Source organism: Nansenia antarctica (genome assembly GCF_963989245.1).
Source record: "Nansenia antarctica genome assembly, chromosome: 2".
Lineage (NCBI taxonomy): Eukaryota > Metazoa > Chordata > Actinopteri > Argentiniformes > Microstomatidae > Nansenia > Nansenia antarctica.
Window position 1 is genome coordinate 50,640,237 of NC_137675.1, and position 25,617 is coordinate 50,665,853.

Here is a 25,617-nt window from a genome sequence, read left to right on the forward strand (position 1 = left end):
GCTAACATTTTTAGAGCAAAGATGTCCTGTGATCACGTGGTAACCCCCGAGTCACTGACCAGCCATTGTCGGTCCCAACTGGACCTGGTAAGCTACTCAATCAGGAAGTGTTTTGAAACTCCAACTGAAATTACAACTACAAACTTTGTATTTTCAATTTACAATTTTGTGATAATAGAACGCACACCTGTGAGTTATTGACTTTAAATTGTTTATATATATTTTTATAATCATATTTTTTTTAAAGAAATATATATATATATATTAAAAAACGTGTTTCTTTCAAAGTATATAACAACTGAATGAATTGAAAATGATTTGACTCCAACCCTGCTCACAATTAACCTCACACATACCTCATTTCATGAGTAGTAGTCAGATGATTCCTTATCTTGAACGTAGTCTAAATGGGAGTGATTGGGGAACAACAACAACAAAAAGTTCCACTTTTGTGGCCAAATCACTTCAAATGAACTCTCTTACTTGGTTGGAAGTGGCTCTGAGGTGATTTGACCACAAATGTTGAACGTCAAACTCCCATTGTTTTTGTTGGCTTGTTGCTTTGTTGACGGTGGCTAAAAGTATCTGAAGACAGTAGTGGCTATAACAACTCAACCATGGGTTACAGTTTCTCCTGGCCCATAGACTACTGAACCATGTGACTATAAGTTGTAAAAAATTGTACTATCCTTTTAATCTAAACAAGAAATATTAGGCAAACGGTTGCCTTAAAACTAGGGTTAGTTCCTAAAGAATTTTACATGGTAAACATATGCTCAAATGTTATGCCACTAAACATTCTCTCTTCTTTAAAATACCAGGGTCATTGCAAGTTATCTTGTCCTGCACTCAAAAAGGGGACATCTGAACATTGTGGGGCAGAGTGGTCTTACCAGGAGGTGCGTAAGATGGCTCTTCTAACAGCTGAAGAGATGGAGCAATTTGAAATCACTATGGCCCGCAATGCTGCTTCCAAATGCTGCGACTATAAATCGGCGAGTGTTCTATTAATGTATTCAACTGTCCATACAATCTAAACATCACAATGTTTTCGTAAACAGTGCTTAGTTTTGCATTTGCAATGCTGCACACTTGCTTACAATGAACCTACCAGGCTGACACCCTCCTTTTCTTATCCACCCCAAAAAGTGCCCAAGCTGCAAGATGTTCATACAGAGAAAGGACCTTTCCAACCTGAGTGTCTGTTGTCAAGTTTGCACTGCAAAAACTAAACAGAACTATGAGTTCTGCTGGCAGTGCTTAAAGCAGTGGAAAGGTCCAAGACCACGTTCTGACCACTGCGACAATGATGGATGCGATGGCCGACAGCTAAAGCTGCTGCAGGATTGCCCCGCCACAGATCTACCAGGCGTAGCGGGTGTTACAGCCTGCCCCTCTGTACGTGCCTGTCCTACCTGTGGGCAGCTGGTGGAACATAACAGAAAGGGCTGTAAGAATGTCAAATGTCTGCGTTGCAAAAAAGAGTTCTGCTTTGTTTGCCTCAAGCTCACAGTAGATTGCCTGAAGCTCTTGCCCCATTCATGGTTCAAATTATGCTCTGATGGTATCGCTCCTAGGCAGACCTCAATACCCTCTCAGAACATTTAAAGACTGCACTGTACTGTATGCATATACTGTATTTCCCTCCTAAATATGTCACATGTGATCAAATGCACTTACGCTACACCTCTTGTTGTAAAATTCATGGATGAATCAATAAAAAAAATGAAATGAATCAATACTTTCAATTTCAATATTTTACAGAGATTTTAATATTATTATAAGACATACAGTACACTTGTCTTACTCTACACTATACTCAATGTTCTGTAGTCTGAAATTTTATTTACCAACATTGCTATCAAATACTTTACAAACACAAACTGTGTTTTTGACTGATTTTGTTTCATGTATGTATTTGTTTGCAGCATAGAAGAGCAGATCAGCTAAGATTTTTTTAAAATTAGATTCAACTTTATTGTCATTGCAGAGTAAAAGTACCAGACAACGAAACACAGTAACAACTAATATGGCCTATAATTGGCTAAAGATACTATGTCATACAAGGAAACATTTCAATGTTCAAGTTGTTTTAAAACACCTCTGTTTTACAATAAAAGAAAAATATTTTTATTTTTATCCCTTTAAGTGACATTTCCAAATCTTATCCCTCTTACCCCTCTTTTAGAGTTGTTTTTTCACATTTAGTTTCGATGTATTGTCCGTTGTCCCTTTGCTGAAGGGATGTTCACTGGAAACAGAGTTAGTGTACTATGGTTTGCTGATACTATCAACTAACCTTGCACACTGATTATAGCATTATGCTCATGAACATTCCATCCCTGCACTGTGATCATAAACACAGGGCTTTACCCAGCTGAGAGAGGATTATATGGCATACATAAACACATAAATAATATGTTAAACTACAGCCTCTCACTACCACAAAAAGAGGAATCAAAGTAAAGTATTTAACAACAACATTACAAACCCATTGCTAATAGTTGTGGCCACTGAATGAAATAAAACGAGTAATAGGGAGACTGCACCTTTCATGAGTTCATGAACTTGGCATCAACATAATGCAACAACATATGTATTGCTCTCTATGAAATATCACGTGACTTTTTGTAAATTGGTGGAAAGAAAAAGTGAAAGTTCTATTCACATCTAAAAACAAGTTCAAGAGATTTCCACAGTAGGATAATGAAGTGATGTACTGTGTTCATAATTACATCAATGGCGCCTCCTGCTGGACAGTCCATCCAGTCAGAACCAGACACTTGGATCTGGTATTTGTTCAGCCCAGTGCATCTCTGCCTGTAACAGCGCCCCCCACACAAAATGACATCACCAGCCCAACTACAGAGGCTTCACTGCACTGCTTCAAATTCATTGGATGGTGCTCCATCATACAGTAAGAATAACCCCAAACATAATTATTGCTGCAGCATCTAGGGAGTTTTTCAGGACAAAAAAGCACAACGTTATTGACTGGCCAAGTCAATATTCATATTTAAATCCAATTGAACATGCATTTCATTTCTTGATGATAAGATTTTAGGCAAAAATAACAACAACTGACAAAAAATCAACAACGACAAAAAATCTTTCTAAATGGTGAACCTAATCTGAAAGAAACACATGCTGAGAATCTACTCTAACCCGATAGAAATTGCTTGATTTCAAATCACTAACAAATCAAAACATTACAAATCTTGCTTAGGGCCGCAAAAGTCCTAGGGCCGGCCCTGATTATGTCAGGTGGTGTGCTGTCATTCTTTGTCTTTCTTTCATCATTTCTAACCTTCTTTCTTCCTTCCTTCCCCTCTTTCGTTGTTTTCGGGTGGCAGTATTAGGCATTAACTTAGACTCGTTAAGTATAGGCATTAACTTTGACTTGTTAAGTATAGGCATTAACTTAGACTTGTTAAGTATAGGCATTAACTTTGACTTGTTAAGTATAGGCATTAACTTTGACTGGTTAAGTTTAGGGTAAGTTGTTATGGGAAGTGTAATGGCAAAATGTGTATATGTAATAGTAGTAATGTTTATTAATGTGTGACACTTTTGTCTCTTAATGTGTGTCTTAATGATTCTATTGTTACTTATCATTAAACATATACATATACAGTACGTAGTTGTTTGATTCAATGTGTGTAACCCTCTGGACATGAAGTTTTAAACAAAGTTCTAACTGAATAGGACAACTGGTGGCCGATGGGTGAACCCTGCAGCCTAGCCTTTCGGACCCTTCCCCTGTGGATGGTCAATTTAAACTAAGGAATGGTGGAGGACAGGTTGACCACTCTTGGGCGACATATGTATTTATTTTTATTTAACCTCTATTTAACCAGGAGGTCCCTTGACATTAAAATCTTAAAATCTCTTTTTCTAGGGAGACCTGGCCAAGATAGCACACCAGTACAAGTACAAATGTACAAAATTGGAGAATAAAACATTATAAATAACAGACAAGGGACAACAGATAAATAGTATAAAAAACATATTAGGAGTAGCAATTGCACTCTTCTGTCACACAATTCTTAATCAGAGCTTTGAACTCTCCCAGGGAGACGAGACTATTAAGGTGTAGTGTGTTCTGAAGGTTATTCCATGATCAGGGAGCAAAATAAGAGATAGCTGCTTTGCCAAGTTCCAAGCAAATCCTGGGTACCCGGTAGAGCAACCATCTAGTGGAGCGAAAATCATAACAACTGTTGGTGAGTGACATAGATTACATAGATATGAGGGGTGTTTGCCCAGTATGGCTTTGTAAATAAAGATGTACCAGTGAAGCTGTCTCATTAGGCTTAATGAAGGCCAGGAGACCAGATCATAAAGTACACAGCGATGTGTACAGGATAATGAGTTGGATATGCGCAGAGAACTATGATACAGAGTCTAGGCAGTGAAGTGTAGATTGTTCCTCAGCGAACCAAGGGTTGTCCCTCCCAGAGATCCTGAATGTTTTTTTTATAGGGGCATGTTTGTTGCAAATTGACGTGAAAGAATTATGAAAATGTTCCCTTGCACACTCAATATCAGGGATTAAGCTGACTGTCAATGTCACTATTGTACATCAAAATGTTTGAAAAATATTTCAAAAACATAACAAGGTATGAACTGAAGGGAGAGTAATTTAGAGTCTTTTACACAGGCAATAGCACAGTGATCGCTGACAGCAGGATACTGCAGTCGAGGTATACTTGTGAGGAGAGTTTGTGAGAATAAGATCTAGTAGTTTGGATTTGCTTGTTGATTTGCAATGTTACATAGCGTAACATTGTATTTATGACCTGTCCTCCTATAACGCTACAAGCACATGTTGTCATGACATGGCTGTCCCCTAGAGATATATGTTTCCTGTGAGGAAACACTGTCCTGTTCAGAAGTCATTCCGTTTGTCCAAGGCTACCACCTCAGATTATTGACACATGTGAAAGCCCCACCCTGGAGAGGGGAGCTTTGAGTAAATGTCTATGTAACGTCTGTTCTGAGCCCTCTGTTCTGGAGAAGCAGACAGTTGTGCTTGCAGCCGCTATTAATACTCAAACGACCAAGTATTGTGTTTGTGCATTTATGCCTGAGTCTCACCAAGGACCAGTAAGTCTGAATGTAGATTTCCACGACAGAAGGCATAAAGTAGTGTTCTCAGCGTGATTCGAATGGGTTGACCTCCATTTCGGTAGGGGAAAGCATACATCCAGGTCGGTAGGGGGCAGCATACCTCCAGGTCGATAGGGGGCAGCATACATCCATTTCGGTAGGGGAAAGCATACATCCAGGTCGGTAGGGGGAAGCATACATCCAGGTCGGTAGGGGGCAGCATACATCCAGGTCGGTAGGGGGAAGCATACATCCAGGTCGGTAGGGGGCAGCATACATCCTGTTTTTCTGCCAAGAGAATCCAAGATGGCAGAAAGCTACTGAAAGGAATCCAAACTTATGATACATATTGACAATATATCAGTAGTACTTCCTATTTTAGATCCGTTTTGGGATATTATCTGGCGCAAGCATTTGACTTTGTATTTGGATAACATTTACTCCTGAATTTAGTTTATGTTTTGACCTTTGATTAGTTTGTTTGTATATGGAACCCCAACGCTAGCCACTAGCTAACGTTAACGAGCTCATCAAGCTTGGTTTGTGTTGTTCGGACATGTGCTAGTCGACCAGCGAACAAACAACATTGTGCCGCTCAATCTTATGTTATGTTATGTTATGTTATCTTAACGTTATTGTTTGGAGAGGAATAGCCTCGTCTGACTAGAGACCCTGCCTTGAGGTGCTGCTCGTTTTGGGTTTCGGGCGGGGTCCTTCCCGTGATAGCCACCGAGACACAGAACATTGACTATCACGTTATTCACACAAAAACGATCAGAGAGCAGCACACCGCTAGAAATATCTCGGAAATAACTAGCCAGTCTATGTGAATTAAAGCAAACATGGATTCGAAACGTGGATACAGCCAAAGTCGCCAGAGCAGCAGCGATTCCAGCAGCAGCAGCCCGGCCGCCCCAGGCTCGCCCGCCAGTCCTGCACCGGGAGGCGGCAGAGCAGCGGGCGGGAACGCGTACGCCAACGACGGCAGCTTCATGGAGATGTTCAAGAAAAAAATGGAGGCAGAGAAAAGGAAAAAAGAAATGGAGCAAGGCTGCAGCGATACGACCAGCGCCGAGGAGGGACAGTCGACACAGGAAAAGAAGACCCTTAGCGTGACTAGCTTTGTAAGGGCAGTTGCAAAAGATGATAGCTGCATCACATGCAGAAACATTGAAACAACAAGCATTATTGTTTGGCTTTTATACAAATATACATTGTACAAAACAGGAGCACATTCCAAGCTATCTAGTTGCACAACATGTATTTAATGAAAAATGTCTACACATAGAATCTGTTCTCAATGAATTCTGGTTACAACATCAGAGGAATGACCGTCTGAAGAGGGGTGCACTGCAATGTCACCACAGAGAATATCCAGAAACCCATTCTGCCTTGACAAAGTACAACAACAAAAAAGCATTAGTTAGACAAGACTAGGCAAGAAAGATGTTTGCCTTTGTTTCTCGCTGGTGAAGTCTGTATGTAGACTCATGGTCCTGTAGTCTCCATCATTGGCAGTCCACCTGAAAGGCCTCGTATAACGGTTTCAGTGTTCTATCCCCTAACCCAGGTGGGGAAGCGCAGAGGCGGTGCTAAGTTGGCCCTCAAGACCGGCATGGTTGCGAAGAAACAGAAATTGGATCCTGAGGTTCAAGAGCTTTATTTTTGTTGTGCCGTAATGGTTTTGTCATGTTGTAGTATTCATGAAGCACTTACTGTGCCCTCCTACTAACCATTATCTAATCATCTCTCTCTCTCTGACCAGATTGAGCCAGGCAAGGGAGATGCCTGGCAACATTACATGGCTGAGGTGAAAAAATATAAAGCCCACCAGTGTGGTGATGACGACAAAACCAGGCCTCTGGTCAAGTAGACTCTGGAGGAGCTTTAGAAATGCCAACAGGTTGATGAGGAAAACCAACAGGAAGACACTTTGGAAGGCTGCAGCCTCCAAACTTTCCCCCCACTGCCAGACTCAGCTACCCATCACAGATGCAACGATCTGCCACACGCAATATTGTTTCATCTTGTCTTCCCCCAGACTATTATTCTTTTTTTGTTTATAAATCATGTCAGCTTGTGTGGGGCAATTGTAGTTGGATATGGTGTTACAGGCTTGTAGAAAATGTATGATTGATCATGCTTGATTATTAAAGGGTGATAGCTCCTGGATTGAGTCCACATGTTGATAGCTTATTTTGGATTCCTGTTGATTTGGCATTTGATGTCATCTAAATCAAAGTTTGGATTAAAAATACTGCCCATTGACTTGTGTGTTATGCCTCAGGTGTGTTGGTTTGTGCGTAAGAAATCATGACCTTACATAAACTCAAATTGCTGTTTCAACCTCAAGTTTGGAGGAAGCACAGAATATTGTGTAGCCTTATGAGTGTATGGATTCATTCACCTTTTTGGGGGTTCTTGGGATAAGCTATTTAGTTTTAACTATCAAACCAATCTTTTATCCTGTGTGGTTATTTGTTACCCCCTGATTGCTTGATCTGTCAAATAAAGTATTTTTATGAATCAGACTCGTTCTTCACCCTAAATCATATAGAAACATTCAGAATTATGACGAGTAGTACTACTGAGTAGATAGAAGATTATTGCATTGCTTTATTCACAACCCACTGTGATGCCAGTACCTACCTGCCAACACCTGGATTTCCTTGGCTTCATCTAGCTACCATATCAGCATCCCAATTCTCACCCTTATCCCCCTGAAGCGTACTTATCCACTCCCCTAGATTTAGAAGCATAAGACTGGTGTAGCCCCACCAGTAAGTGGGGCTTAAGTTATTAACTGAATGTGGAATAGTGGACTTGAGGGGGAAGGGGTGTAGCCTTGGAGCTTTGAGACTCATCATGAAATCAGCACAACACAAGCTGACCACCAATCACAGACAACACAGCATTTTGTTTGTTCTAATCCTGCATAGCTCCTGGCTCTTTGTAAGGCTTTTTAATTTGAGTTTTGTACAGCAAAAAAAACTTGAAAATTCAAGTACAATGGAAAAAATGTTACATCCCATTGCGAAAGGTTCTAATTCATAATTCAACAAGTTTGCATTCATATCAATTTTGTACAGGTCTTAATACTAATAATTACAATGTATAAAAACAGCACCAAGTAGACACACTGACCCAGGTATCAGAGGGGGAGGGTTGCACACTGACCGATACAGAATAGTGCATTCATCCACACATTCATTCTCTCCCGCATTCAGACAACTGTCATTCACTCTCTCCCCCCTGTCCACAGTGATAAAGGTCTGTTTTTGTAAACATTGACAAAAAACTCATTTCATTAATTCATTCAATTCATTAAGCATTATTCTATTAACAATATTATCAAAACAAATATCAAATTGCTGTTTAAAAAAAGTAACTGTGTATCATACTTGGGCCGATCATATATAGAGAGGGTCCATTTCCCTAAATCAGCCTAATCCTGTGTTTGGCCAGTTCATACGTCATTCAAAGCCATCCAAGTTCCTGATTTGTCCTTATAGCTGTCATGGTGTCTAGGTGTTCCAAACAAGCTTGGTCAAAGAGACTTCCGCTTCACGTCCCCGCCCTGGCTCTGATTGACATCTGGACAGGAAGAGTAGAGTTCTTGAAATGTTCGTGGAAAAACAGAAACAAATAGTAAAACAGACAGACACTTTTACACCGACGGAACGATCACTAAAATGACTAATGTACAGACTAGAGACAGACAGGCATGCGACCACCACCAGACAAGCAGAGAGACCAGGGACGGAGAGGATGCCCCCAAGAGGGACGAAACACCAGACAATTGATGTGACGGCAGGGTAGAGAGACAGAGAGGAGCGGAGGGGCGGGGGCGGGAGGGGCAGATTTTACCTGAGAAAGCGAGCTGCAAGTGAGGAGGCAGAGAACCTGACTGGAAACTCTTAAACAGATCTGAGGAGAGACAGGAGGACAGGGAGCATGGGAAGGAGGAGGGGACAGACAGGACAGGGGCAGGGTGGGCAGGAGGAGGAGGGGACAGACAGGACAGGGGCAGGGTGGGCAGGAGGAGGGGATAGACAGAGGAACAGGGGCAGGAGGAGGAGGGGAAACAGAGGGGCAGGAGGAGGAGGGGAGACAGAAGAACAGGGACAGGAGGAGGAGGGGAGACAGAAGAACAGGGGCAGGAGGAGGAGGGGAGACAGGAACAGGGGCAGGAGGAGGAGGGGAGACAGAGGGGCACGGGCAGGAGGAGGAGAGGACAGGCAGAGGAACAGGGGCAGGAGGGGACAGACAGAAGAACAGGGGCAGGGTGGGCAGGAGGAGGAGGGGTGGTGTCAAGAAAGGATGGAGATGACAGGCAAGACAGAAGAGAAGAGGGCAAAGGAAAAGAGGGAGGTTGGCAAGAGGGAGTCAATGAGTGATGGACAGAACATTACAGAAGATTAAATAATGGATTGAATTGTATTTTGAAGGTAGAGGCACAGGCGGCAAGAGGAGAGAAATGAGGAAAGAACCAAAGAACAAAATGGGAGAATGTCAGACAATGGGGAGAAACATTGCACGCTTCCAGGCACACAGTATGATGATAGGTAACACAATGGTTCAACAACATGTAGGACACCAAAACAGACTATACACAAATGACTCTACACAACTACTGCACACCCGACACGCTCGACACCCCGACGTCAAAAGTGACACGCGAGCTGGAACAAACCGTTCATGACCACCGTTAATTGATCAACCTATTGATGACGTGATACCATTTCAGAAGTTATTTCGTTTTCCCGGGGTACATTCCCGGACACAGATTAAGCCTAGTCCTGGACGACTAACAACAAAAACCCATTGTCAATAGAACATTTCTATTGAAGATGTGTTGGTGTCAAGGATTAGGCCTAGCCTGTGGCCCGGGGAAACCTGCTTGGGTGTTTCCCCCCCGTCTGCAGCCTGCCTGGGTCACTCACTCTGGGTCAGGGCGAACGCTGCGCTGCTGCTGGCTGAGGAGCCGCTGGCCCCTGTGCTGGAGGCCCCCGTGCCCAGCGGGGGCAGGTTGAGGAGCGGGAACTGGAAGGGCAGGGAGACGGGCACCAGGCCGCCCAGCCCCCCCAGCATGCCGAAGCCCAGGGGGAGAGATGGAGAGGCTGAGCCCAGGAGACCACCTCCTGCCGTGGACACCTGGAGAACAGGGGCAGATGTCAAGGTCTATGTCAAAACACACCGGGCAAAAAAAAACACAAGGCACTTAAGACAAGACACACCGACTGTGGAAAGAGAGAGATCATTTACACCATGAAGGGGACCACAACCTTCCCCCTTCCCCTCCTACCACACGTACCTGTGAAGAAGAGACAGACAGGTACCTGAGGTGACTGAGAGGAGACAGACACGTACCTGAGGTGACTGAGGAGAGACAGACACGTACCTGAGGTGACTGAGGAGAGACAGACACGTACCTGAGGTGACTGAGGAGAGACAGACACGTACCTGAGGTGACTGAGGAGAGACAGACACGTACCTGAGGTGACTGAGGAGAGACAGACACGTACCTGAGGTGACTGAGGAGAGACAGACACGTACCTGAGGTGACTGAGGAGAGACAGACACGTACCTGAGGTGACTGAGAAGAGACGGGCGATGCGGAGACAGATGTGGTGGTCTTAGCCCCCTGATTGGTTCCAGCCACCGGCCTTTGTCTCTGGGCCTGATTGGCCGAGGCCGCCGTGGGGGAGGGGCCGGACCCTGAATGCTTGATGATGATGGGCGAGGTGTTTGTAAGGCTGGTGTTGGCACTGCTGATCTGAGAGGGGGTCTTCTGCCCCCCTGGTGGGGTGTAGCTGCCTTGCCCAGGCTTGGCTGGCCCTCCCTGGGCACCTGAGAAAGGCGGGCGGAACCCTGCCGGGCTTTTGGAGGGGTACTGCTGCATGCTGGGAGCTAACTGAGGCCGGGGATGGGGCGAGGGAGAGGGGTTCTGGGGGCGGGGGGTGAGTTTGATGATGGGTGGAGTGCTGCTGTGGGCGGACTTGGTGAGCGTGGCCTGCATGGGGGTGATGAAGTTGGACTGGGCCTGGGGCGGCTGGGCCAGGCGGGGGGGGTTCTGGGGGGTCTTGGGAGTCAGGTGAGAGGGTGGGGGGAGTGTGAGCGGCCGGGCCTGAGCGGAGGCGGTGACGAGCGCGTCGCCGCCGTAGGTCTTGGTGTTATTGCTGCCTTTGAGGAGGCCCGCGGCCGGGGAGGGGCCCCCTGGCTTGGCCCCCGGGGAGCCGAAGCCCTTCTGCTGGGGGGGCATGAGCGGGGAGGAGGTGGGGGGCGGCCGCAGTTTGGCCGCCGAGGGGGAGCCCGTCGGCGTGTTGGCCTTACCCATGCCCGTCCCAGCGGGCCTCGGGTTGCTCAGCATCAATTGTCTATGAGCCTGTGCCAGGGCGCCTCCTCCTCCTCCTCCTCCCCCCCCGCCAGCCTTCACCATCCCCATGCCCAAGCCCTCGCTCCGGGCCGAGGTCATAGGAGAGGGGGAGGAGGAGGAGATGGAGGAAGGCCGAGAGAGAGCGGAGGAGGAGGAGGAGGAGGGGGAGGAGGTAGTAGAGACGTAGAGAGGCGTGTTGGAGCCGGAGGCGTTGATGATGGAGGTGTTCTTCTTGTGCTGCATGAGGAGAGGCGAGGCGTGGAGGGAGGAGGGGGGGGGGGCCGCGGGGGTCCTGAGGCTGTCCCCGTGGACCAGGTCCCTGGCCTGGTTGCTGAGGAGGGCCAGGGCCTGGGAGATAGAGTCCAGAGAGACCACGGTCAGATCCTCCCCCAGGGAGTCCAGGAAGAGGGGGAGCGCGACGGGGGAGGGGGTAGCACCTGCTGGCAGGGTTGACCTCTGAACCCAACCAGCCTCCTGGGGTGAAAGACAAGAACGAGAAAGAAGGAAATGAGAACCAAAGATTGGGGGGGGGGGTCGACCTAAATGTATTCACATGACAATCCCTTGTAAGCATATACAGCAACCCCCTAACCCTGCGTAATGGGACTGTGAAACGTTCATTATTCTTTTGGCTCGACACTCCAAGCGATTACTATTAGGTTAAAGTAGAGACTTTCATTTGATGGTATTGGTGTACATTTTGGGTTTCACCATTCAGAAATGACAACACATTTTATGTATAGCCCCCCCCTGTTTGCATAGGATTGACTGTGCATGTCATCCATGGGTCAAATTCAGAATGAAGAGCAAGGTCAAGCCTGTACCTCGGGTTTGGACTTACCTTGGGTTTGGACTTGGGAGTGGGGACCATCTTCTTCTTAGCTCTGGATCAGAGAGGAAGACGGAAGAACGTGAGTGTGAGCGCGAGAGAAAACAAACCTGTCGGTAGAGAGATTGCCACACTTCCAGCTGAACGAAGGAGGGGTTTCTGAACTTGCTACAAAGAGAATCTAGGTGAGGATGACTCACGTGTTGCCTGTGAGGTGACCGTGGACCATGGTGCTTTCTTTTAATAGCATCCTGGGGGAGAAGGAGACAGTCCATCAACAGGGTGAGTGGAGAGATGTGCAAGAAAAACGAAGGAAAAATATATGTAGTCCAAACACACACACACACACACAGAGACACACACACACACACACACACACAGAGAGACACACACACACACACAGAGACACACACACCACACACAGACACAGACACACACACACACACACACACACACACACACACACACACACACACACCTGGCCTGCATCCAGCCCTTGGGCCACAGTAGTTTGACCTCCGTCTCCATGAAGGCTTTGAGGTAGTCCTCTGGAGAGACGGAGCTCTGTCCTTCCAGCTCGTAGCAGCTCAGCTTCACCCGCACCAGGTTACACAGCAGCATCCTAGACATCCAGGCACACGGTTAGCTCACAGAAACATACACTAGAACACAATACAGACATACAGTCTTGTCCCTGCTTTGGCAGTTTTCCATCAATTTGCATTGTCAAACAAATACCCAATGTACCTCATCAGGTCACAGAGGAGAGATAAAGTGGAGCTCACCTGAGCTTGTCATCCCAGACAAACTTCTTCCGAGGTCCCATCACCCTCTTCCCTGGCTTCTCCTCGTCCTCCTCTTCTGAACCGTTCTTCTCTCCCTCCTCCGACTGCTGCCTGTGAACAGACCACCCAGACAGAGAATACTGATGGGAGTTCTAAAGAACGAAGACAGCGAGACCGAGAGGACCAGAGGGGAGGAGGCGTGGTACCTTGAGGACCAGAGGGGGTGTAGTACCTTGTGGGTTTTGGAATGGAGGACTACCGGACCAGACCAAAGCAGGGATTCTTATCTCTACTCTATAGCTACACAGCTACTTCTGCACCCATTTGGGACATTGTCCAGAGAATTGGCTTAAATGTTTCGGATAAAGCGTTAGTTGAAAACACACAACTTAAAATGTTTGTTCATGCACGTCTAGACTTATGCTTCTGGTCTCTCTCTACTATGGGTCTTCTGGTCTCTCTCTACTATGGGTCTTCTGGTCTCTCTCTACTATGGGTCTTCTGGTCTCTCTCTACTGTGGGTTTTGCAGAAGAACAAGTTACTCTTGGTAAGGAGCAGGATGACCTGTAAACCATTGATTTGTTGCCACAAGTGACTTAAGATACGAGATTGAAGTCAAGAGAGGTAGATGGGTGGAGAGTTCAGGGTAACAGAACAGCTGGTGTAGAGAGAGGGGCCTTACTTGGCAACTTTAGCGATGCAGTCCATGTTGTATCTGGCGATCTGCTCTGGCATCACACTGCACACGGCCAGCTTCAGCTTCAACAGAGGGCTACGCAGGCGGTCATCCTGGATGACAGAGGGACAGTGACGGTCAAGTGTCTCTGCTTTATTCATGTCCACATAAATACAAAGTGCATTAAGGACACAAACACTATCAGTGCAATCAGTTCATTGGGAGACATTCATTTACGATTGTGACTGTACAGCAACCATCGTACACATATAATATTAACACAGAGGATGTTTCAAATGTGGGTTAACAGATACAATAGCATTACTGAAAAACAGTATCTACTCTAAGGGTACAAAAAGCAACGCTTTCTCCATATTGAGCGGCTACCGATAATAGCAGATATGGAGCAATACCTTGCTAACCGTTTAGCCTTTCTCTTGGAGATGTGGGCCATCTGAAGGCCCCTAACCACCAGCTTGTGAACATGACCCAGGCTGCCAAAAATGAAAACTAAAAGACGACATTTGTAGCCTAGTTGTGAGATGTTCAGCTTGAGCTGCTGATATTTCAGCAACTTGGTTAAAAAGGCTTCCTCCAGGCTGTGGTCGAAGGTACAGCCAACCTCTAGAATTAACACCTCTCTACACAGACACACACACACACACACACACACACAAGACTTATGAACACACAGTCACACAGACCTGTATGTTGAGGCTGAGTTTTTTAAGGCGTTTGAGCAGAGCCTCCTTGTTGCAGGGCACAAAGGCTTCCAGGTGTGAGTAGACCGCAGAGCGCACCACTACTGGCTGCTCCTGGACCTGCAACTCAATACTGAGGGGTGGGGGAGGGGGGGGGGGGTTACAGCCAGAGAGATATGAGGATGAATATATGAGATTGCAAAACTGTGTAAAAAAAAAAAAAAAAAAACACAGAGAGCAGAGACTCACTCTAGTAGGATGTTGTTCATATCCAGCGTGAAGAACTTTTTCCTGCCCTCTTCATCAAACTGACGAGATGCCTGTCACAGAAACATTGACATTGGCACTGACATGTAACATCCAGTATCAACTTTGTGTCACTTAGGTTATCATTTGATCAATCTAAAGTAGGGCTGGGTTCAAAAAAATCGATTTCCCGATTCTGAATCGATCTAATGAGCGATTATCGATTCATAAATCCCGAGATCGATCTTTCATGTTTTTTTCCGGGGTTTTTTTCTGCTTGCAGCTTCAACCCGCAACGAGATCTCGTTTTGTCCTGCTCATCTCTATCGTCATAATTTTTACATCCAAAATGCACCCAGACATCTGCCTTTAAGCCTGGTCGTTGCGTGAGATATGATAAATTCTTGTAGCGCGAGATCTGGCCACGAGATCTCGTTGCGGGTTGAAGCTGCAAGCAGAAAATAAATAAAAATAAATAAAAATACAAATAAAAAAAACATGAAAGATCGATCTCGGGATTTATGAATCGATAATCGCTCATTAGATCAATTCAGAATCGGGAAATCGATTTTTTGAACCGAGCCCTAATCTAAAGCCTACCCTTCCACTCCTCCACGCCTCATCTTGTTGTCTAACTCTCCATTCCTCTCCCTCCATACCCCTCTCTCCCTGTCTCTCTTTTTCCTGTCAAAGAAAGAGTGGCCACTGTTCACCTCATCATCTCCCTCAAAGAGCGTCAACACTCTCGTTTCCACAGCAACCTCTACTTCTCATTCCTCATCGTGACCCTGAAAGAATGTCCGTTAATCCTCTCTCTGCTGTCTGGAAATGTCAGAGTCGTGACAGTCATTCAGAAACATATACAATTATGTTATTATAACAGCCTCAAAGCTTTCTCCTCCCGACAAAAGGGCACTTCTGCTCATGTAAGAGAAAACAAGAAATTGACCAAGGAGCAATTACTTATTTTTTTTGCTGACAATAAACACGCAGGAAAAAAAGGACATTTGCATCACAATCACAAAGACATCTTTCAAAACATTGAACATGTTACCAACAGGCGGTCACAGCAAGGAGACAGACACTTACTGCTCGGAGGTCCTCTATCCTCTTAGTGAGTGGGGCAGGCAGTCCGTTAGGCAGGGGAGGAGGGCAAAGAATCCCCATCTGCGGCCCGGTCCTCCCCCCTGCTGGTTTCTGGCCCACCCCCACTGCCCCGTTCTCCCCCTGCACGGGGCTGGAGGGCTGAGGTGAGTCCAGCAGGCCGAAGTCCAGGTCGCCCATCATGTCCTGCAACATGTCGTTGTTATTGGCCGATCCCAGCAGCGACATCATCGCGGGGTCTGTGGTCAGGTCCACAATGTTGTTGATGTCGTTGCCGGCGGTCTTCTGGTGAGCGTTGAGGAGGGCATTGTTGGCGTTGGGCACTTTGACGCTGGGGTTAACCCCCCGCGGGGGGACGACAGTGCTGCCGGGGGTCTTCTTGCGCATGTCGGCCTTCTCCCGCGTGAAGCGGCGCAACATGGCCGCCAGGTTCAGAGAGTCCTTCATCAGCTTCTTCCTTTTCTTCTTCTCCGGCCGGTGGACGCTCAGGGCCGACACTCTGGAGGACAAGACGGGGGTTGTTGCATCCGTGTCATGATCTGGTCATACTGTAGAGTCATGCTTTATAGTCTAGACTCAGACTAGAGAGATGCTTTATAGTCTAGACTCAGACTAGAGTCACACTTTAGTCTAGACTCAGTCTACAGAGGCATGATTTATAGTCTAGACTCAGACTACAGAGACATGATTTATAGTCTAGACTAGGGCTGCACGATTAATCGATTTTAAATCGAAATCGCGATTTGAAATGATGCGATTAGCTAATCGCAAAGCCTGTCACATTGAGATTAAAACCTCTTTTGGAAATTTGATCAGCACTCATGGAATGCCTCTTGTCCAATCAAATTACTTGGTCTCTTTATGACTTTGAACCCGGCGCTCTCAGAGCGAATTTACGAACGCAGGCATAGGTTGTGTCACGACAGTCAGTCCAATTATTATGAGACTTTGGGCTAACGTAACGGAGACAATTAGACACCACATGGCTTACTGGACGTATGATAAACGTTAGTATGTTATAATTGCGACAGGTAAGTGTACAATTTCACTATACTAACTGTACCAGCCAAGTGCATGTCGGTGCTGTTAGTCCAGCCTTAAACTTAGCTTAGCTAACTTGTAGTCTTCGAGACGGTAGCTTAGCTTAGCTACTCATGCTAACCCGGCGTTAAAGTACAGACACAGAGTTGACAGTCTCAGCAACCTGCGGGTTGGTGTTTATATAGTATAGCAGGCTTATGGATACATGGAAGTTAACTGTTCTGTTGTCAAACATGAATGTGTCCTGTATGCATAACCTCATACCATTCGTTCATACCAGCCGGCTTTAAAGACGCAGAGGTTAGCCTAGCCTAGCCTTGGGCTGAAGTATGTCACAGATTCCTAAGTCAAGGTGACGTGTGTCTGTGCTCCATAGTCAGAGACCACCATTCTATCATTCATCAGTTCGACTGTTGACCGAGTCATCTAGATGTGGTCCTTTCAGTTATAGTCACAGTGTATCCCCAAATGATCATTTTAATAGCTGGATCATCTTAGAAAGTAGCCACCTGTCTAGATGAGATGAGGTTATCATATATACAATTCATATCTTTTAAGTTCTCATCCTTGCATTAGAATTAGAGCAGTTAATAGTTTGATGGTATCATGTGGTAATGCTCTCTGAAAATAGGTGATAGACAGATTCATCCAATCACCTGCCAAGTATTTTTTGAAAGTACCTGCCCTTTTCCAAACAGCTTCCAATTAAGCTTTCCTAGATGGTTGTGTGAAACAAACCACCTGAGTCAGGTTAGTAATGCTCCATCACATGTTTTAATCTGAAGCTTGATTTTAAAGCAACCCAACTTTAAAGCAACCCAATGTAAGTTTAGTTATTTCACTCGTAGCTCGGGCTGTGGGGGTGCTAGAGGAGGGAGCCTCTAAGTCCCCTGAAGACGTACAAACAAACTGCACGTTGATACGACCTTCCTAGCCGGAGATATGGCCACACTTTACAAAAACTCCCTTTTTTTTTTTTTTTTTTTTTGCTATTTAAAAAAATAATAATCGCAAATTAATCGCAATCGCGATATCTGTCCAAATAATCGCAATTCGATTTTTTCCCCAAATCGTGCAGCCCTAGTCTAGACTCACACTAGAGAGATGCTTTATAGTCTAGACTCAGACTAGAGAGTCATGCTTTAGTCTAGACTCAGACTAGAGAGACATGCTCTATAGTCTAGACTTAGACTAGAGACATGCTTTATTGTCTAGACTCAGACTACAGAGACATGCTTTATAGTCTAGACTCAAACTAGAGAGATGCTTTATAGTCTCAACTCAGACTACAGAGACATGCTCTATAGTCTAGACTCAACTACAGAGACATGCTTTATAGTCTAGAGAGACATGCTTTATGGCTAATAGGAGATACAATGCACTTCCATACAGGTAACCTCAACATCATAGCCCGTCATGGCTAATTGCAAGACTATCGAAAGAATTGCATAACCTAACCAATGGAAAGAGAGGTGTTGGATGCTGTGGTTCATCCAGCTCACCCTTGCTTCGGCACCCTGATCTTTCTGGGCTTCTTCTCCTGCATGTTGTTGCCATCTGGCTTTTTCCTTCGCTTCTTGATCACTCGCTCCTCGCCGTCTTTCAACTTCTACATACAGGAACAACAAATTATACAAAATGTTTTCGCTGCATGATCGCAACATCTTATGTGTGTGTGTGTGTGTGTGTGTGCGTGCACACAACCCACCTTGAAGTCTTTCCCCTCCTCTCCCTCTGACTCTGAGGCAGCTCTGAACTGCAGGGTGCCTGTGTTGATGTAGAACCCCCCCAGCTTGGTGGTGAGGGAGGCTGGCACCAGCTCATCATACTGAGGAGGACAGAGTGACAGGGTCACCAACAGCAGGAATGTACTTAAATCGTTCAAGAAAAAGGGATAGAGATCAGTGTTTCCCCTAGGTTTGCTGCCTTGGGGGGGTGGCATGGACCGTGGCATGGACCCCCCCCCCCCCAGGGGGTAAGACCCTGCCTCATACCAGCGTCATGTCCAGGGGTGTACTTGTACATTAAGCCGCCTCACGCTACGGAAACAGGAGATAGGCTCCTGCCCTATGGGCCATTAGGCTCCAGACAGGTAGTCTTGACTACCTGTCCACTTTCTCACCTGGTTCTTGCTCTCTCTCTCTCTCTGATGTGCCGACACTGTGCTCTCTCTTCTTCTCTTCCTCCCTATCCTCCTCTCTCCCTTTTGCTGTCAACCAAAAGGTAAACAAAACAGCCAGAGTATTTATAATCTAATAAGAGGCATAAATTGATCCATATCAATTTATAACATAATTATAATTGAATATTGGATTGCTGTGGGCAATCCAGTCAGATAATGTCATTTTGACTTTACTCTCTCACCTGAAAAAAATTTGTATGTCCAACTATAAAAAACAGACATTCCCAATGCTTCAATCAACTGTCCATGTACTGTAAATATGCCATTATGGTATTACCATGAAGCCCAACTCTAGCAGAATAAGAAAGATAGTATATCTACTTTAAGTAAAATAATAAAGTGCCTCCAGTTAGCTCTTTAGCTGTCAAGTGTGCAAGGAGACTAGCTCATCTCATCACCTCTGAGCTAGCTAGCTTGCTAGTTCTTTGACACTATTTACACTATGGAACTATAGTCAGTAGGGCTGGGTTAAAAAAATCGATTTCCCGATTCTGAATCGATCTTCATTGAATGAGCGACTATCGAATCATAAATCCCGAGATCGATCTTTCATGTATTTATTTATTTTTTGCTTGCAGCTTCAACCCGCAACGAGATCTCGTGGCCAGATCTCGCGCTACAAGAATTGATCATATCTCACGCAACGACCAGGCTTAAAGGCAGATGTCTGGGTGCATTTTGGGTGTAAAAATTATGACGATAGAAATGAGCAGGACATAAGCAAAGCCATATGCAAGCTGTACGCAGTGGAGGTTAAATTTAGTGGAAACACCACAAATCTACGGAACCACTTATTGAGGCATCACCCTGACGTGAAACATGGAAAAGCGGATCCGAAACAAGCCTCGCTGATAAAGACGTTTGGTTGCAAATTACAATCAAATTCTCCGCGTGCCCAACAAATTACTACAGCGTCGTCAGTAGTGTTGTTCCGATACAATTTTTTGATCCCGATACCGATACCGATACCTGACCGTGCAGTACTTGCCGATACCGAGTACCGATCCGATACCACGGCGTTTGAAAAAACAAAACAAAAAAACATGTTTTTTGAGCCGCATACTCACCTCGATGTAAAATTATTGCTAACGCTTAGTCTGGCACTGCTCAAAACCTTTGTAAAACAGGAAAAAATACCAACAGAGAGTGATTACTATAGAACTTTTTTTTATTGCCTACCTGGTATGGTGACAAGAAAATCCACCCCTTATAAAACCTGAAATGTGGCTCTCACAGATGCCAATCAGTGCAATATCCATTTAAGATATAAAACAGTCGTAGTAGTAGTGCAACAGCAAGTGAACATTTACAAACAAAATAACTTTAGTACTTTAAAAAAAAAAAAAAAAAACGTTTTTTTTTTTTTGTTAGTACTCGCCGATACCGATACCAGCATTTTTGTGCGTATCGGTGGCCATGCCGATACTAGTATCGGTATCGGAACAACACTAGTCGTCAGTGTACTAGAACCACGCTACGTGTTACCGACACGCAAACAGTTGAGTGAAGTGATAGTCCCAGACATGTCCGCGCAGGTGAAACGTGACATCGCAACTTCACTCCAGCCAGCAGAGAGAGTTGCCATAACGTGTGACAGCTGGACATCCAGAGCAATGGACTCGTACCTGACAATCACTTGAGGCTAACACCTCCAAACTCCGCGACCACATCCCAGTCGCCGGCGCTGAGCCCCTCGGGATGGACTTGCCAAGGCTATCCTGGGTGAGGCTCAATCGTCTCCGGACCGGCGTCAGGCGTTTCCGCTCATCAATGCACAGATGGGGCTTGGCCCCAAATGCGTCGTGCGAGTGTGGCGCAGAGGACCAAACCGCAGACCATATTATCCTGGATTGCCCGGTGTACCACCCACCCAACGGGATGCATGGTCTGTCGGTATTAGATGACGAGACGATGACGTGGCTTCTGGAGGGGTGTCCAGAAATATAGCCCGGGTGAGCCCCTCAACCAGGTCTCGGGGTGGTAAAAGGGTAGCCCCTCGGCCCCGAGCCTGGTGGAGTGGAGAGGAAAAACAACTACCCATACGCCGAAGAAGAAGAACTTTCCACTTTATCAGCGAGGCTTGTTTCGGATCCTCTTTTCCATGTTTCACGTCAGGGTGATGCCTCAATAAGTGGTTCCGTAGATTTGTGGTGTTTCCACTAACTTATTGTTACTGTATACTACAGTATTTTAATAATCCTAAACAAAAGAATAAAATCTTCCAATCTCCAAAAAGTGAGAAAGCAGTAATGAAGGGCTTTAGTTTCATGGACATTATGGTTTACAATGTGTTTTTTTGTTCCCCAAAATACCCTCATCTATTGCACTATTTTCGTTTGAGTTTTGCACATTTTTATTTTGTGTATATATATATATATATATATTATGCAAATAAGCTATTTGAGACAGTCCTGAGGGATATGTGATGTCTTGTTTACCGATAGGCTATGTTTGTAGCCCCTTTATTTACACTGGCTGCAGTAAAGCACTTTTTGTAGTGTCTGATTTAGCAAAATGTTGGTCAATGATGTTCATTTATGTTCCAATTCATAGCTTTCAGTCACGTGGTTTCTTCCCCAGCAACCACCAACCTGACGGGCAAAAAGTATCATAGCAACATCGCTCAACATGGCTGCCTACTATTTAGACCACCTCACCCTTGAAGAACTATCAAGATACACGACGGTGATAGGAGTGGAGGATTGACACCATTCAAATAGTGTTAGATTCCCTGTCTTCTACTCTATCCGGACACGTTGGAATTATTATCATAACCCCCGGAGAATCAAAGTTATTGACCTGCAAAGGGTGCCTCCTTGACCGGCTTTTCCCGTGAATAACACCGGTTATGGAGGTGGTACAAACATAAGACTATTATTGCTAAATTCACCATCAGTATACGGTCATTTTGAGCCCTTAACCACCGCGCTGACACCCCGAGAAGATATACTTTGAATATGAAACTCGATCAACCGGGCGTTCACCGGCTGCTGGACGAAACTCCCAACTCCCGCTGTCAGCGAGGCGAGGGAATATGTATATCCGGGAATTCGCTCCTTGCTGTGTCCACGGTGATAGGAGTGGAGGATCGACTCCATTCAAATAGTGTTGGATTCCCTGTCTTCTACTCTATCCGGACACGTTGGAATTATTATCATAACCCCCGGAGAATCAAAGTTATTGACCTGCAAAGGGTGCCTCCTTGACCGGCTTTTCCCGTGAATAACACCGGTTATGGAGGTGGTACAAACATAAGACTATTATTGCTAAATTCACCATCAGTATACGGTCATTTTGAGCCCTTAACCACCGCGCTGACACCCCGAGAAGATATACTTTGAATATGAAACTCGATCAACCGGGCGTTCACCGGCTGCTGGACGAAACTCCCAACTCCCGCTGTCAGCGAGGCGAGGGAATATGTAGATCCGGGAATTCGCTCCTTGCTGTGTCCACGGTGATAGGAGTGGAGGATCGACTCCATTCAAATAGTGTTGGATTCCCTGTCTTCTACTCTATCCGGACACGTTGGAATTATTTTCCTAACCCACGGGAAATCAAAGTTATTAACCCGCAAAAAGTGGGTTTTGCCCGTGGGTTTTGCCCGCAAAAAGTGCCTTTTGCCCGTCAGGTGGGCGTTTCCACTATGCTGTGACGTCACATGAAAGCTATGAATAAGAAGTACATTCATGTAACTGCTTTGGAGTCAATTCTTAATGTAAACATTGATATGTTTAACAAATTAATGCTACATGTTATAGGGTTCCTTGAACCATTTATAGCATTAGTTCTGAGAATCTCTTCATATTCAAGGAAAATTGATATTGTAACTAAATCGAATTGGAATCGAATCGAATCGTGAATCGAATCGGGAGCTGTGAATCGGAATCGAATCGTTTTGGGAAATCAGTGGCGATACCCAGCCCTAATAGTCAGACACTTTCTAGTCACGATAATAACGACCAATTTTAACCAACTTTCTCTGTCAGAACACTCAGCAATTATATTTGCTAACGTTTCAACTTGCTTACTTTCAATCTGCAGACATCACAGCCGGCAAAAACTCTCGCGTCTCGCTCGCACACTTGCGCAAAATCTTGTATTATTCTCCAGCGCTGGCACTGCGCGAAGTGTGGAGATAGGTCTGGCTATGTGAAGTGTGGAGATAGGTCTGGCTACGCGAGACTACGGCGGACTAACGTTACCAACGAGCCCATGGGCTTGCCACTCGCCAGATTCGGGTTGGGTGCGTTTAAAAAACGTGGATATTTTAGCCTGCTTGTCAGATGTTTGGTGTCTACGTCCGTAATAATTCCTCTTTCTTGGGGGGGCGGGGGGTTCCGTTGGGAGGGCGGCCCGCCCCCCCAAGGCAATGGTAGGGGAAACACTGGAGATGAGCACGTAGCCAGAGTGGACTGAAAAAGTACCCTATATCAATTGGAAGGACTATGCTTTTAAGCATCCAGCTAGAAATGAGCTGTCGTGAGTGTAACATAGTGGCACTTTCCAAAATACATGGAAATGGTGGGGGGATAAGGTCACACAGACCTGTGCAGGTCAGGACTCTGGGGTATATTTGAGATATACAGAGAAAGTACTTACTGCCTCAGAGTTATCTATGAAGGGGTCCGTTTCATCGTAGCCAAAGCCAATGTCAATGAGGTCTTGCATCCTGTCTTTTCTCTTTTTTTTCCCTGTATTGGCCTGTAAACAACACAGAGGAAAACAGAATTATCTAAATATACAGAATGAATACAAATATAGACAAGCCCGCATTGATTATTTACTCTTTGGTCTCTGTGTAGTCTGCGTGTAGGTTACTTGTTTCCATCATAGTGAAAATAGACTTACATATTTGCTCTCGAATTTCTTGGCCAGTGCTTCTACTTCTTTTCTCTCCTTCTCGTCGTCAGCAAAGGGGTCGTTAGGGTCAAGGGCAGGAGTCAGGCCTTTAGGGCAGACACTCAGGCCTTTAGGGGGTCCTGGAGGAACTTTGACCTTCTTGTCCTTTGAGAGAATCAGGCGGGTCAGGAAATAAGTAAGCGGGGGGCTGAATGGAGGATTTAGTAAAAACATTAAAGTGACACTGAAAATAGATCTTGATTGGCAATTCACTGACCAACTTGTCAATAAATCCTGTATTTTGATATTCATAACTTGTTAAGACTCTACACTGACTCCTATTCTAAAGTGGCATTACAAGCAAGGATTTCAGTACTATGCATTTCCACATGAAACACGTTAAAAGTTTTCACAAAGTTTCCATTTTCATGAAGTTGCACTGCTAGCTTGGTCACATCACATCTGAATTTGACAGCACCGCTCCAGATACCGTAACCTCGCGAGGCTTTGTCTTAACAGTGGCCCAGGCTGCTGTGACAATAATAACCTACATCTATTGTAACTTCCATATGCTCGGCTTCACTTTACCAGAGTTGGCTGGACCAGCTCGCTGTAGTTGAATTCCGCAGAGCCCCGGTCGCTCGGCTCGGACAGGGAGAGGTTCAGTCGCACTGTTCGTCTCGTCTCCCCTGAATCCCCGTCACCGGCGCTCACGTTACCGAACACACCACCGGTGCAACCTCCTGACCCGGCTGCTGCACTTCCACTCCCTCCATCTTCCTCCAGAATGATCTCGACCTCATCTTCCCGTCGGCGTTTCTTGGACTCCGAGGGAGGTGTGGTATTGAAGGAGGAGATTGTGACAAACGGCACTTTTCTCGGCTCGGCCATTTGATGCTGACCGACTGGGGGTCCTCTGGCGCCGGACACACAAGGGAGGGCGAGACTTCACTGAACACTGAACACTGAACTAGCCTGCGAGCTCAAACTGGTAGAGATGTTCGACAACTAGCTAGCTATAGCTATGTCAGAAAAGAGAATAACTAGCGGCAATAAAAACAACTCTCAAAAACCACTCCGATGTAATCATCCAAACTGTTCTCTCTCTTGCACCTCCCCGGTTACCGACAGGGATTTAAATCACGTGGAAACGTAGTTTTTGTTGTTTCCATGAAAATTGTAAGATAGCTACCGCAAGGCATCCTCGGTAGCCATCTTGATCATTATTGTCATCATAGTAACGGGGCGGAAACAGGACAGACAGAGACCAAGGCTTTGACCAATAGCAGAGCGAGAACGCCCCCCGCGCCCCGCCCACTTCACATACTAGCGCGAATACGTAAAAGACGATTGTTCCCGGCACGCGGGATGTTTTGACGGGGTTTGCTTGAGCACCCCCCTCCTTCTTGGGCACAACAGTTGTAATCAAAACGACCACAATTCAATTATTGTAGATATAAAACGATCAACTTTGTTGTATACTCCTATTGGCATGCAGTAACTGCACTAGGGAGCACTGCAAGTTATTTTATAAGAATGAAAGAATCCAATGTAGATGGCAGAAGCATGGCAGATTATATTATTTACTTTACTTGACATAGGCAAAAATATATACATACACAGAATTTATGTAGAATAAAGAATAACAAAATCCAAACTTTTTTCATACAAAATAACAAATTAAATTGATCATTAAGGTGCATATTGCAGAGCGAACAAACTGGC

The 25,617-nt window shown here is 45.4% G+C and overlaps 2 protein-coding genes across 2 annotated transcripts; one reads left to right on the forward strand and one right to left on the reverse strand.

Moving 5' to 3' along the window:
* Positions 1-5,409: 5,409 nt before the first annotated feature.
* trir (telomerase RNA component interacting RNase) lies at positions 5,410-7,638 on the forward strand. The gene is made up of 3 exons (XM_080524002.1): positions 5,410-6,233; positions 6,680-6,757; positions 6,875-7,638. Exons 1-3 carry the CDS (start codon positions 5,952-5,954, stop codon positions 6,980-6,982), a joined length of 468 nt encoding a protein of 155 aa, XP_080380128.1. The 5' UTR covers positions 5,410-5,951; the 3' UTR covers positions 6,983-7,638.
* Positions 7,639-8,167: 529 nt separating this feature from the next.
* Positions 8,168-24,912, reverse strand: ubn2b (ubinuclein 2b). The gene is made up of 17 exons (XM_080524110.1): positions 24,481-24,912; positions 23,902-24,057; positions 23,653-23,754; positions 18,577-18,696; positions 18,371-18,477; positions 15,813-16,326; positions 14,727-14,797; positions 14,481-14,610; positions 13,783-13,889; positions 13,100-13,210; positions 12,793-12,936; positions 12,515-12,565; positions 12,327-12,369; positions 10,697-11,959; positions 10,053-10,263; positions 8,977-9,036; positions 8,168-8,724 (listed from the first exon to the last, which is right to left on the reverse strand). The coding sequence occupies exons 1-17, from the start codon at positions 24,781-24,783 to the stop codon at positions 8,657-8,659; spliced, it is 3,561 nt and encodes a 1,186-aa protein (XP_080380236.1). The 5' UTR covers positions 24,784-24,912; the 3' UTR covers positions 8,168-8,656.
* Between the last annotated feature and the right edge of the window lie 705 nt (positions 24,913-25,617).